Below are 15,000 nucleotides of genomic sequence, written 5' to 3' on the forward strand. Positions count from 1 at the left end.
ATCGTCTTCCCTGAGGCTGTGTGTTATGAAATGCGGCCGGTGGAAGTTTGGACGTTCGACGCAGCTAGCTGAACAACAGTTAGGCTTGAACTGGTTTCGAGCTCACGACCGTACAATTATGGTACTCTTGCTGTGCCAACTCAGAGCTAGGAACTGGTCATTTTGCAGGTTCACGTTGTGAATGGAATGAATTTACGAGATATGAATGGTCGTATGTTTGAACTGTGGAATGGACAAAAAATCAGGGAGTTAATGTTTCGAAGATCATGCTTATACTTGCCATTGCTTGTTTTTCTTGTCTAACTGCGACGATCTTTCCAACTTTCATTTCATATTCATTCCGCATTTCAAATACTTGATATTTCATGTATTCCAATTTCATTTCTTTCGGATGTGAAAGAAATCTGGCCACTTGACAAGCACTATTTTGTATGGAGGTGGGTATATCAGATTCCTCTGAGACCCCTCTCACAGAAACACTTGATGCTCAACCATTAAAAAAATGCTCTCTCTGGCGTCTTTGTAGATACAGTTGTCTGATCAAAGCTTTCAGCATTAAGAAAGTGTCCAAGAGGTTACTAGATGAGCTTTCCTAGCAGAGGAGGGTTTAGGAAGGCATTTCAAGTTTTTTTCGCCATTGTCGTTGTGTTGCTAAACCATTTCAACTGTTAATCAGAGCAATCAATAGCTTTCAATTTCCGAAAAAGTACCGCTTCTTGAATATCTTTTAGAATAAACAAATTGTTTACTTCATCTTTTCCTTGCCTGTACCATGCGCCATTCCATGGACCGCACCGCACATCTACCGAAACAGGTCTGTTTTGTGGCAGGACTGAGGAAAGAGGAAACTTGATAGATCGAAGAGTGTGTTGAGACAAGATAGTTGGAACCCCTCTCCCATTCCTTTGATTTTTGGTCCTGATAAAATACGAGCGCTATGTCCCATGGTAAGAACAAGAAAATGCATTATGTCAAATCCAACGCTATTGGAAATGAGTGCGTTACTCTCATTACGTCTTGTTTTTAAATGTCAGTGCCGTATAGACCTTTAGGGTGTCTTTCCGTGACGAGCTATTGCAAATCAGGGCTGTATAGAAAGCCGTAACACACAGGCGAATTTAGCAGGAGAGTGGAAACCAGGAGGACATTTAATAATCTGTCTGTATCTATTCCTTCGCTTAAACCGGCTGGGGGCAAATTAAAGAAGGCTATCTTCGCAAAAAAAAAAAAAAAAAAAAAAAAAGTAAAGGACTTGTCCGAAATTAGAAGGGGGAGGGGGGGGGGGGGGATTTTCAGTAAAGCGGCCAAAATAAAATGATCCTCCCTAGGTGAGGGATTGAAATGTCTTGACCCTACCCTGAAAATCATCCTAAAATCCTTTGCAAGGCATATTGGAATCTAGTGGGAAAAGCCACTGCACCGAAGCAGAAAACTGTTATTGATCCACCGAAAACGGGGTCTGGTCACCTTGTTGTGAAGGACGACGATAAAGCTTGTTTGATGCAAATCTTCTTTGCTTCGATTGGTGAGAAATTGGGGCTTGATCTCCCACCTTCAATTGCGCCGTTATTGTCTTCTGATTCGCTATCGCAGTCGAAAAGCGAGCCATCACTTTCTGAAGTTAAGTCGACGGAAGATAACGTTTTGCGGCAAATTAACAGAATTAAGCTAATTAAATCCACCAAAGCTACCGACCCCGATGGTATTTGTCCAGAACTTTTGAAACTAGCCAGCCAAGCACTGAGCCCACATCTGACGAGTCTTTCAGTTTAGATGGAACTTCGACCATGAAATTGTGAATGAAAGTTGAAAACTAGCAAGGGTGTCTCTTATTTTCAAAAAGGACGACCCCACCGATCCAGGGAATTATCGACCGGTTTCTTTCCTCTCTGTTCCTAGTAAGCTGCTCGAAACTGAAATCAACACAACCATTGTCGATCACGTGACAAGTACTGAATAACGTAATAACTCCAAATTAGTGGGCTTAAAGAAAAGCTCGCTCCAATGAACTACTTTTTGTTCAACTTAAAGTGAAGTGTAGGAGGTTTGTTGATAGCGGCCTCATAGTTGCCGTCGCGTTCGTAGACTTCAAGAAAGCTTTTGTGCAGTGTATCTCACTCGCACCTGTTGGAGAAATTACACAGGCAGTTTGGTATCGATGGTCAAATCTACGCCTGGATGAAGAATTATCTGTTGGATAGAAAGTAGTTTAAGTGATAAATATATGGTAAGGAATCTTTGAAAATGCAACTTAGGTGTGGAGTTCCACAGGCTTCGGTTTTAGGCCCTACTTTGTTTACGTTGTTCATAAGCGATTTACCTTCATGTAGTATATCTGGAGATACGTACATGTACGCTAAGGACACTACGGTTTTCTGCATCGGTTCCACACAAGACGTAGCTTGTAATCTGCTAAGTTGTGCACTTGAAGAATTTTTTACCTGGTGTAAAAAAAAAAAAACCACTTAACCACTCATCCCGGCAATGCGAGGTAATGTTACTCTCCAAAGCTCGGCTGAGAAGTCCGCTGCCTGTCATTTCTACCGAAGTCTATCATAGAATATAAGGTCATATAAGGCTAAGACCAGACTTCTGGGTATTACTTTAAATCAAAATCTGAGCTGGATATCTCATCTGTAAGAAGTCATTAAAATTTCGCAAATAAATTGAGCCCCCTGAAGAAATCCAAGTTTCTTCCCAGCCTTGTGTGCGAGTCGTTTTATCTGAAGGTTATCAAGCCATCCATTACGTACGCGTTGCCAGTGTGGGGGAGTGTAAGTCAGACGGAGTTATTTAAGACATTGGAAAGACAACAGTGCCGTGCTGCGAGGATCATTTTTGGTTTTCCATTGGACGTGCCAACAGTTGACGTTTTAGCTACTGTACACCTTATTGCATCAATATAAACTTTCTATTATAATTTAGCTCTTTTACAAAGGTTTCTATGGTATTCTTCTACAAGCTTTAGCTGAACAATTGATATCCCACAGCAACAGATCTGTTTCAAGAATGAAGAATGAGTTGATACCTCAGAGTTTTGCGTCAAAATAAGGTCAAAACTCCATTGCCTATAGAGGGGCTGTCCTCTGGAACGCCTTTGGTGGTTCATGAAATCAACGTTTTAGCCTTCCAAATAATCAACAATAGATCTGTGAATTTCGTATATTTTTAATTGTCCTCTTGATTTTTTTTTAAAAGTGCCGATGTTATTATGAATGATTTTATTTTATTCCCTTCCTTGTAGTTTTTATAACTTTTCGTATTTTTATCACTAATTTGAAATTTTGTACACAACCCCACAAGCTTTTAGCTTTGAATTTAATATCGTGTATAAATAAAAGTTGTATTGTATTGTATTGGAGCTGCATGGTCAAGATTAGCTAAGCACAGATACCTGTGGGATTAATCCAGGGAGGGTTTCCTCCGCCAGGAGTGAATTTAGCCCTGATGATGATAATGATGATGATTTTCATACTGTATCTGGTTTGTATTCGTGTTATAACATATTTTTTAAGCATTCTTTGATGGTCACAACGGCTTAATTTCTTGTGAGCCTACTTCTTTTGCTGTCTATTTTTTTCATGGCCCTCCCTTTTGAAGGGTTCAAAAAACTTTGACCCTCCCATTCAGATTGTCGAAACTTCCTATGCAAAAATTTTGTTTATGTTCCATTTTCTTTGCTTTTGTGTTTGTCAGCTTATGATTTGCGATAGTTAAGGTTCAGGTGCTCGCAAGTTGTAGATTACAGTTCTCTCTGAAGCCAAAAGAGATACCGGTACGTTTCGTTTGTGAGGAAACGAAACAAAAAATATATAGCTAAATGACATAAATATAATAATCGAAGCAATCAAATTTGCAGTCTTGGAGCGGAAGTGTGACGCATGTGTGCAATTATTCAGGGTAATCTTTTCACGTGATTTCACTGTTTGTTCACGTGGTCATCGATTCCTGGAAAGCGAACGGTTGAATAATCTTCTTGAATTTAGACGGCGTTTCGTCGCTTAAAAGTATATACATCAACAGTGAGCTCCTCCAAATTCAGTGGTTTTGGTAAGTCAGTTCATCAGTTCTTCAAAAGTTTATTCGTCCGCTTCGTTGAAGAACATTGTGCCATATCTTTTAATTAATACATCGCATGACTGATAAAATTGCTAGTTTCATCGAAATTTATAGTCAAGATTAGTCGTTATCGATCACCTGTGAACTCACTTTATGAATCCTAATTTGATGTTAAAAAGGTGCTTTCACTCGTGCACGGGCTACTAAGCCTAACCTGGTGGAAGAACTCTTGAAGAATGTGAAGATCGTCAACTCGCACAATCTTATGAAACGCTGAAATCGGTTTGAGAGATCATTCACTTCCTTTCACGCTCGAAAAATGCTTGTTCATAAAAATGCCGAAGCTGATTAACATTTTTAAGCATGAACTTGCATCCTTGGCGATTTCTTCGTCGAGATGCTTCTGGTCATCAGTGCTATCGAGATGTTGGCGATTTTCTGAGATTTGAATTCAAGAGATTTTACGTATGACAAGTGTTTTCTATCTTGCGAGGCATTGTAAATATTACGAGCGGAGAACCAAAACAAATCTTCATGATTAAAGCTTAAAATTTCTATAAGACCTTCTAGTACTTTTAAATACACAGCTTCTACGGCTGACCATGTTATTTTTATCGAAACACTGTCACATCATACTTAAGGTTGCGGGTTTATTAACCTGAGCTTAATATACGCGCACTGTATATGACGAGATTTATTACTGCGAGGAAAAAGAGGCTATGGCTAGCAGAAAAACTGTAGCTAATTGTGGTAGATCAAGTTGTCTAACCACTCAAATTGTTTTTGAAGGATTGAAATCGGAAAATCGATGTCTCGATTAATATTCACATTTTAGTTCAACTCTTGCGAGCGGAAGTGTGATGAAGGTATTCGATATTCTGAGAATTCACGGGGTGTCAACTGTTTGTGTACGCGGTCGTCAATTCCCGGAAATTTTAGTGGGTGTATCGAAGCACGAAGAGATATACCCAGAGCTTCAATAGAAGCCGGCGACGTTTATTCGTCTTGCGTGTTTTCGCGATCAATTGCGACCAAAAAGCTTTCTGCTGTTTTCAGGGGTATCATCGTTAGAAACGTTTGTCCCGCTTTTACGTCTGCTGGGTCACAAAGATGGTGGCCAAGCGTGGCCAGACTGAATTGTTTATATTCTTTCCTTAGAAAAGGTATTTCGAATAAATTTTTACTTCTTCTTTTACTTCTAGATATTGTTCCCTCATAAATAATTTTGTATTTTTACTAGCTCTTACATTGCTTTTGAATGAAGTAAAAGTCTTGAAAAATTAAAAATACTGTTCCTTTTGTTCATAAAATATTTCAGTTGTCATCACCTTAGTTCATTTTGATGCCCAGAAAGCTAGAAATCGTATTTCCAAGCTTCTAGATTTCAAAATTTTCTGGGTGAGCATTCCCGCAGACTCCCCTAGGAGATCGGCTGGAGGTAGGGAGTCTCCCGATTCTTATCAGACTCTCCCGATTTATCATGAAATTCTGAAAAAAAAGGAAAATAATGCTTATCTTAATATATTTTTGCGATCTGAGTGTAAAATTTTACGTTTTACACTTTCTATCCAACAATCAGGGTCCCAAAGGGGTTGAGGGCTCCAGGGCTCCGGGCCTAAAAAAGCGGGGCTCCAGGGCTCCATAGGGCTCCACTGTTGACTAGTAGACTGTAGTCCCAATTTTCACCCAAAATGAAATCAGGGAATAAACGGAAAACAAAATTCGACGTTTTTCCATCTTTCTTTAGCCTTTCTTTACTAGGGTAAACCGAAAACGTAATTAATCTGATTAATGGTGGGAAAACAATGGTCACGTGGTCATTCTTGCTGCCGTTTGCCGACTTTGCCCGTTACCAGCAGCCTGTCATTTGTGTCATCCGTCTGCGCCGGCTTGCTGTGTTTTTTCTCTAACTTTTCAGCGAGTTTAGAATTAAAAAGCGCTTCGAATCCTGTTATGTCGACAAGACAGGCAGAGGAAGTTCAAATAAGCACATCTCGAGAACTGAGAGAAAATTTGCTTGATGCAACAGCGTGCTTTTACAAACTTGGAAGGGAAAAGGCCTGCCCACCGCTGGAGCTTTATGTTAAAACGTGATGGAACTGTGACATCCCGAGTTCAAGAATTATTTGGCCATAAAGCACGGTTTAAATGAGGTAGCCAAAACATTTGGCATTCAAAATTGCTGCAAAGAAACATACTACTTTACAATGAAAATTAGCTGATAAATCTCAAATAAAAACTAATGACTTTTTATTCTTGCGTGTCTTAATTCTGTTAATTCTCTTAATTCGATGACCGAGACACGGAACATAAAAGATAGGACGTAAAAGATGATATGAAAGATGTGATTCAGTTTGTCACAAGCGTTGGACAATGAACAAACATTTGAGTCCCAGAAGGGAGTCCAGCCTAAGCACTGAGCTACAGGGAGAACTCGCCGTGAGCTACCTGTAGGCCATAATTGGTCAATATACGACACTCGTCCTACATACAAGTATGACTGGCAATATCGAAAGCTGCAGAACGTTATATTTTCTTGAGAGCAAGTTAGCAACTGTTTAACCTGTACGTTTCAAACATAATTTGAAAATCAAGGAGTGCAATACGTAGCTGACGCTTTAATCCAGCGTGAGAGTCTGCGTTAAGTGTTTAGATTAAAAAAACGGATTTATTTAGATTTATTTATTTTTTCCGATTTATTTTATTTAAAAAAGACTTAAAATTAAATACGAGGGTAACCAACTTGACTTCACAAAACAAAGAAGCACAATCAGAATGCAATAATTGCAGTACACACCGGACAAATGACAAAAAGAATGCATGTTTCTATCATCTGTTGCACTTTCCCCTCTCTAGATACCATTTACTAGCGGTCGGCAAACAAAAGCAATGAGGACTGAGTACTAAAAATGATTGGATTTAAATATTTGGGCTCTGGGCTCCATAGCAAAACTTTCAGGGCTCCGGGCTCCACAGCTAGAAACGATCAGGGCTCCAGGGCCACGATCAGGGCCACTTGAGAGAAACAAAATTTGCAAAATTTCCTGACCTGAGACCCCCAGGTCCCCCTAAAGGCTCGTGCGTTGGGCGCTGAAAAAGATACTCCCTGTTTTCTTTCAAAAGGGGTCGGTTGTCTGTAACAGACTCTTAATTTTTTGCTTGTTCTGTGTAAGTCTAGACTTTATACGGTTACCGAAAAGCAATAAAATGCATAATTATCTATTATCGCGGATTTGTAGTCCAATAAGTAAAAGCGAACACAAATATCGTGCCATGTTTGTTCACTTTAAGTTGAATTCATTGAAGTGTGACCGGAAACACTGTCGGCAGTACAAAGCGCTCACACAGAAATATTGCCAAACGTATTATAAAGATTACAGCGGTTATCAGTATTTATATTATAACCAAATCAATGCGCGCTCTCTGATTGGTCAATCAGCTATGTTTTATTGTGCCAGTAAACTCATGGAAAAATCGCATGGCTTCTGAATTATTACATAAAAGCAATGGACCACAAGTTTCTATTGTTTATAGGCATGATAAACCACTTGGAATGTTGGAAGAACACTCGAAGAATTCGTAAATCACTCGCCTGCGGCTGGTGATTTACGAATTCTTTCTAATGCCAGAGCATTTTAATTTCATAGTTAATCACGCACTATATAGAGCCCTTCTGACTAGAGCAATTCTAGAATGCTATAGAAATTTATAATGTCAATACCTGCACCTTTATGCGTAAACGTTTATTAACGAACGATGATGTGGAGGTCTCTGACATTTAGGCGACTATCTAGAAATGAGCCACGAAGATGGACTTCCATCCTTATCACTAAATAGTGAAACTGCTTAACTTCGATCACACCATACGTCGAATTTCTCATGAATTCACGCCTTAAAAAGTTTCTCTTAATTGTAGTCCTAGATGTAGGCACAATTTCCAGCCGTTTTGGGAGTGAGGTTAACATCCTCCTCCCAACGAGGTCAACGAACGGCTGGATCACTGGTCTGCGTCGTTTGCCCGGGAAGTGGCACCCGTTGCAATTTTATTTTGTATTCATCCAATTGTGTTTCGTACTTGTTAGGCAGGCGACTTTCTGATTGGTGGAAAATACAATTGGCTGGACTAGTGATCCAGCCGTAGTGTGCGAGGAGGAACGCGAACGCTCAAAACGGCTGATCAATCGAGTCCATTATAGATGCTGTATTGGTATTTTTACTGCTCTGCTTTAAATTTGCTTTCTTGAGGAGATTGAATCACTATTTGTGCGCTGAGTGTTTAAAATTCTGCATGCAACAGCGGCCTTCATATTGTCCGCACCTTTCCAGACTTGAAAATATGAGCCCGATGTTTTCAAGTTTCGATTCGAAAACCCTGACAGTGTCCCTTTAATGTTATCAAGGTGTATTATTAGCAATTCATATATTCAAATGCATGCAAATGACAGCAACTATAGGTGAAATGTAGCAGGTTCCAATCAACTAATCCCTCGAGAACCGGGAACTAACGTATTGTAGACCATCTGCTGCAATTGTGAGTAAGCTTTTCCTTCGTTTCGCCACATTTATACCTGCATGTTCTAGCCTACTTTAGTTTTTTTGTATTAAGCGCAACCAAAAATTAAAATAACCTACGAAGCAAAAGTAACGTAACGTAACGTAAAGTAACGTAAAGTAAAGTAAAGTAAAGTAAAGTAAAGTAAAGTAAAGTAAAGTAAAGAAGCTTGTACCACTTTAAAATCCGAAAGAGGTGTTGTTTTTAACATCGCGCCACCCTGTGCTGACCTATTGTAGCGCACAAAATAACATATCCTGAAGCCCTTAAACTTTTATTTCGTTATTCGATATTCTAAAAAGTCTTTTCACGTGATATCAACTGCTTTTTTCACGTGGCCGTCGATTCAGGGGAAACGAAGCGACCCTATAATCCTCATGAATTTTAGGGGGCTTGAAGAGGTATGCCGTATTTACTCCAATAAACGGCGCGGCGCGTATTTAATTTTTCGCGCCTTAAGCGCGGCGCTTATTTGACGGTGGCGCTTAATATTATTTTAACGGGTCATTTTTCTATCTGTTCCGATACAGGAGCTCATCAAGGGGAGCTTCTATCCCATACTTGTCCTAGCAGTCAACCCTTTCTCTAGTAGTTTTATTTATAGAGCGCCTCTCTTGGGAGATTCAGCACGCCCACTTTTGTAAAAGCCAATCAAAACAAAGCTATCTCAGCGTCAAGGAAAATGTGATATTTATTCAGGAAAGGGTGATTCAAGGAAGTAGTGGGGATAGAGGCTCCCCTAGATGAGCTCCAGACGGAGATTAACAGAAAAGTTTTTTGATTGTCACCATTTGACTCTTGCGCCGTTTCATTTAATGGGCGACCATTGAAATGCAATCACTTTGAACTGAAGAACATCGGTTAGAGTTACTTTTTAGTGTTTTTTTTAGTCGATCTGGCTATATGACCGGTAAACGGTCAAGGTGTTAACATTGAATGACCGGCAGTCAAAACCTTTTTATCGATTAGGCCTAAAAAGCACTCTGCTTAGCCTGACCAGCATTCCCGCGGTTAGCCTAAAAAGCACTCCGGTTAGCCTGAAAAGCGCTTCGGTTAGCTCTCTGTGGTTAGCATTCAAATAATAGCAATGGTAACATGATTTATTGCAAACTGAACCACGGATATACACAGGCTATCGTTTCATATACCTGCTGTACCTAATATGGTCTAGGAATGCGCTACGCGCCTTGTTCGCTCTCAATCCTCTCATATTCAACGCGCCCTTGTGGAATAAATATACCTTAAAAACTCCGTCAGCTGGCAACTGGCCTCGCGGCTCAGGGGTCATTTCTATGGCTTGACGTGTGGGTGACCCGGGTTCGACTCTGTTTGAGGTCTCGTATTGTGATGTGTTTTTACGTTGCTTTATTTCACAGAAACGTTATTAATTCTCAGTGCCGGTCATTTAGTCTATATAAGACCTTGACCGGTTACTGGCCATGTGGCGACAGCCGTATGCAAATTTGTTAAGCTCGAATATTACCCAACATGATAAATTTACAAAGGCTAGAAATTTTACAAAAACCTTTCCCAGAAAAACGTTATTGAAACAACAAAATAATTGCTATTAGAGGAAAAAAAAACCCTTCCTATTTCATTGCGTGCGTGAAAACAAGATACCCAATCGTTTCAAATTACCATACGCAGTAAAATAAAATTTCGGAATTAAACCCTTTCCTGAAGAACCTTTTCCTTGAATAATGAAGCACAAATAGACAACAAGCTTTCATTCAAATAATTCTTGGCTGTCACATTTCCAATTATTATTATTTTTTTACCTGAAGACTGTGCAGAGTTGAGCACAAATTAAATATAACAAGAAACACAATCCGTGTCACAAAGAATATTCAGTTAAATAAATTTCTGACAGTTGAGATCAAACCCTTTTCTGAAGAACCTTTTCCGTTAAAGCACAAAACAGACAAGCTTTCTTTTAAATAATTCTTCGCTGTCACATTTCAATTATTTTGTTACCTGAAGACTGTGCATAGTTGAGTGCAAAATAATGTAAATTGCCAGACAACTGACTGCGACTTCAGTAAACGCAGATGCCTTCAAGGCGTTCAATTCCAGTTGCCAATTGTCAGTTGGTTTCAGTGTTATACATAACAATAAGTTAGTAAAGTACTAGAAACAAAGCTCACTTGATATCCAACACGAAAAATGCAATTGTTGTCGAAGACCATTACTAGTCGCTTTTAAAATTCCAGATATTTATTTTTCACCGCATGTATTGTTAATCCGATTAACTTTCCATTCTTGAGCTCCATAGAGGCATATTTTGCTTAAAGATCCACCAAAACGCTATTTGGGTTTCAATGACTTCGACGACGTTGAATATTAAAAGGTGAAATTTCCAATTGTTACCGCAAGTCTGCAGAGTTGAGTACAAATAAGTACAAATCACCAGACAACAGAGATCACAGATCCACTTAAGTTGTTTGATTACTTCTCTGTCTTTGTGAAATCCAAAAGTTTCCAGATAATTTTCCATTTGGTTTCAGTGTTGTACAAATAACACCACACTTAGTAAAATGTAAGAAATACAACTCACTTTGATTACGACTCGACGGGCGAAAGATTGTTGTCGAAGTCCATCACTCGTCGCTTTTAAAATTCCAGATATTTATTTTTCACCGACTGTCTTGTTTATCCAATTCACGTTCCATTCTTGAGCTCCATAGAGGTATCTTTTGCTTAAAGATCCACCAAAACGCCATTTGGGTTTCGATGACTTCGACGACATTGCAGGTTAATTAAATATGCTACTGTGTCCACCAGGGAAATCTACTCATTTCACTACCCTCTCTATCCTAAGAAAATACGTGCAGAAGACTCTATGCACAAAGGCACCACTTAGCAGGGGAGTGACAAGTGAGACTTTTACCGACACGGAAAATAAAACGATAATAATAATAATAATAATAATAATAATAATAATAATAATAATAATAATAATAATAATAATAATAATAATACCAAAACTTCTTAGCAGCACGAAGTAAGATATCGCTTTGATGATCCATACGATGTTTTTGAAATTCATATTTAATCAATACATGTTTCGGATGAAACATCATCCATCGTCAGTTGACAAATGAGAAATAAACTAAAGTTGAGCAATAAATAGTGTAACAAAGTGAGATATAACATGAATAATTAAGGATGAAGGCGAGAACAGAATAAAAACACCCAACCACGAAACAAAACAGAAAAAACCAAACTGTTTAGGCTAAGAAAAGAAACTAATTAGTATGAAAGGGATAAATTAAGATGTTTGACTTGGGAATTTAAAGATGGCTGCTCCCAAAGGATGTGCATGGCTTCTTTGATTTTCAATTGGAAACGTGTGGAAGCAGAGTCGAGAATTTTCTTAGCCTAAACAGTTTGGTTTTTTCTGTTTTGTTTCGTGGTTGGGTGTTTTTATTCTGTTCTCGCCTTCATCCTTAATTATTCATGTTATATCTCACTTTGTTACACTATTTATTGCTCAACTTTAGTTTATTTCTCATTTGTCAACTGACGATGGATGATGTTTCATCCGAAACATGTATTGATTAAATATGAATTTCAAAAACATCGTATGGATCATCAAAGCAATAATAATAATAATAATGATAATGATAATGGTAATGGTAATGATAATGGTAATGGTAATGGTAATGATAATGATAATGATGATAATGGTAATGGTAATGGTAATGGTAATGATAATGATAACGGTAATTGTGATGGTAATGGTAATGATAATGGTAATGGTAATGGTAATGGTAATAATGGTAATGGTAATGGTAATGGTAATGGAAATGGTAATGGTAATAATGGTAATGGTAATGATAATGGTAATGGTAATGGTATGATAATGATAATGGTAATTGTAATGGTAATGGTAATGGAAATGGTAATGGTAATAATGGTAATGGTAATGATAATGGTAATGGTAATGGTATGATAATGATAATGGTAATTGTAATGGTAATGGTAATGGTAATGGTAATGGTAATGGTGATGATAATGATAATGATAATGGTAATGGTAATTGTAATGGTAATGGTAATGGTAATGGTAATGATAATGATAATGGTAATGGTAATGGTAATGGTAATGATAATGGTAATGGTAATGGTAATGGTAATGATAATGATAATGATAATGGTAATGGTAATGATAATGATAATGATAATGATAATGATAATAATAATGATAATGATAATAATAAAACAAAAAAATCATGGCATTCACCCATTAATGACTCTTAAACGTCACTTCGCAAAAAAGGCAACTTGGGTTGAAAAATATAACATTTAGCTTACGATTTTTCGGTCAACAAACTTCTGTCTTTTAAGTGCGCAGCCTTCTCTCTGAGCCTGAAGCCTAGGCAGCTAATGCAAGATGACTACTAGGAACATGTCCAACAAACATGCCGCTGTCTCGGATGTTTTGAGCACAGAAAAACCAAATTTCGGCGGCCGAAAAGCTTATTATACTGTAAGAGATCTGAAAAATGAGTTATTTCCTCGCTCTTGGGCACGGCATAGCCTTGGCTATTAATACAAAACTTGGTCATGACCTACATCACCAGGCGATGTGATGCCACCACTTATAATATGAGCCACGCGATATTACTTTAGCAACTCATAACTCAAGTATTCACATTTGTGCAAATGAATGCTGCTGTAAAAAAAAAAAGAGAAAAATCTGACTCTTGTCGATTACTCGAGAGAAATCACCTATTTATTCATAGAATAGTTTCAACTAAGGGGGTACTTACATGATAGCGGGGCACCGGGGTACCGGCTCAAGCTCACTCCGGTTCCCCACTCTTAGCTCTGTATTTGTTTACATGATATCACCGAAAAAAGTCATGCTGGGGCGACTCACACCGCTCGAGTTCACTCCGGTTGCTGCACGGGTGCGAAAGTTTCGTTCCGGCGTGAAATCTCGCAACGATATCATGTAAACAAGGAACGACCACTCATCCCGGTGTGAAATCGGGCTCCGGTGGGCTGGAACGGGTAGCACATGCGTACTTTTCGTGATAGACGCCATATTTGCAATTTGGATTCACGCTTGTATTTTATCGATACGTGGTGTCCCTTCACCTAAACACGAAGCGAATTCACCCCGTCATCATGTAAACGCGGTATCAAGAAGTCACCCCGGTGAGAAACTCTCGCCGGTGCGAGATTTCTCATGTAAACACCCCCTAAGCCTTCCATGTACGTATTCTAAACTGTCCTCTGCAAAGATGGCTTAGCTTTCGCTTTGTTTCCTTATTAACTCGTTCATTGTGTATATGCTTATTTGAGGGACAATTATTTATTTGAAAATAAGCTGAGAGGTCCGTATATCGAAAAACGGTGACCCAGGTCACCGTTTTTCGCTATATACGGACCGACCCTGGTAAATAACGTGTTTATTTTTTCCTCTCCCTTCCTTCTTCTCGTAGTGACTTTTGCCATCGTCTCAGTTTTTCGGAAGATTTGTATGTAACAATAGAATAGAGTTCGAGTGTTCCATTAATTAAGGACAACTGTCTTTGCCATTCACTTAGCGATAAAAGTACACTCTTTTTTCAAAGGACGCATTGCGTTGGCAAGGCAATTCTTCGGATTGCTTTGACAACTCATTTCCATTCAAACATTTCCATGTTTGTCCGGCTCCCGTGAAAATCAACATACTATAGTGTAATATGATTAATATTTTTGTTTTTTTCTTTCTTAGAATGTCATGATCACCCGAGGACACTGAGACTATCAAAAACGTCAGTGTGTCCTGAGTAAGTATATCAATCCCTTTTATCCTTACGGTCAACGGAAACGCACGAATAACAATAGGCCATTTTCGAAATATGAAATATTCACCTTGATGGTGAGGGATTGAGGACCGTGAAGCAATTCTTGGATTTCACATGACGTCACGGCCGCCATGTCGGTGTCCCCAAACAATGAAATGGCGGCCATGTTAGTGTCCCGATCCAATCCTCCGGAAATTGAAAGCTATTATTATGCTAACATCTTCTTTTGCTTTCGTTGAAAAGCATGGCTGTTGATCACGTGAGTGAAACCCAAGAATAGAAATATGTTGGAATGCATGTGAAAAATATTTGCATATCATCCACTTTACTTTGTTTTTGTCCTCACTGCCTCACTATCAAGCTGAATTTTAATAGATCGAAAAAGGCCCCCAGGGCGCTTTCATGTGACGTCACGGCGGCCATGTTGGTGTTCCAAAACAAAGGAATGGCGGCCATGATGGTGTACCAAACTAATCCTTCGGGATTAACTGAATAGAGTGTAATGTGAAGTACTAGATTTCAATCCCATATGAACCATGTAAGCGTTAGCCCTACTGATGGGGCCTCCAAATGTTTTGTTTCCATGGTCTGA

The 15,000-nt window shown here is 38.8% G+C and overlaps 1 protein-coding gene across 2 annotated transcripts in view; it reads left to right on the forward strand.

Moving 5' to 3' along the window:
* Positions 1–3,957: 3,957 nt before the first annotated feature.
* LOC137967956 (sacsin-like) overlaps positions 3,958–15,000 on the forward strand; it is a 46,765-nt gene continuing 35,722 nt past the window's right edge. The window contains exons 1-3 of one of the 2 annotated variants that reach the window (XM_068814558.1): positions 3,985–4,050; positions 5,116–5,222; positions 14,336–14,390. In XM_068814558.1, coding sequence (XP_068670659.1) covers position 14,390 — 1 coding nt within the window. In that variant the 5' untranslated portion in view covers positions 3,985–4,050; positions 5,116–5,222; positions 14,336–14,389. Of the gene's footprint in view, positions 4,051–5,115; positions 5,223–14,335; positions 14,391–15,000 lie in introns of both variants that reach the window. The other variant, XM_068814557.1, reaches the window with a different exon arrangement.

The sequence above is a fragment of the Montipora foliosa genome, chromosome 8 (assembly GCF_036669935.1).
Source record: "Montipora foliosa isolate CH-2021 chromosome 8, ASM3666993v2, whole genome shotgun sequence".
NCBI classification, from domain to species: Eukaryota; Metazoa; Cnidaria; class Anthozoa; order Scleractinia; family Acroporidae; genus Montipora; species Montipora foliosa.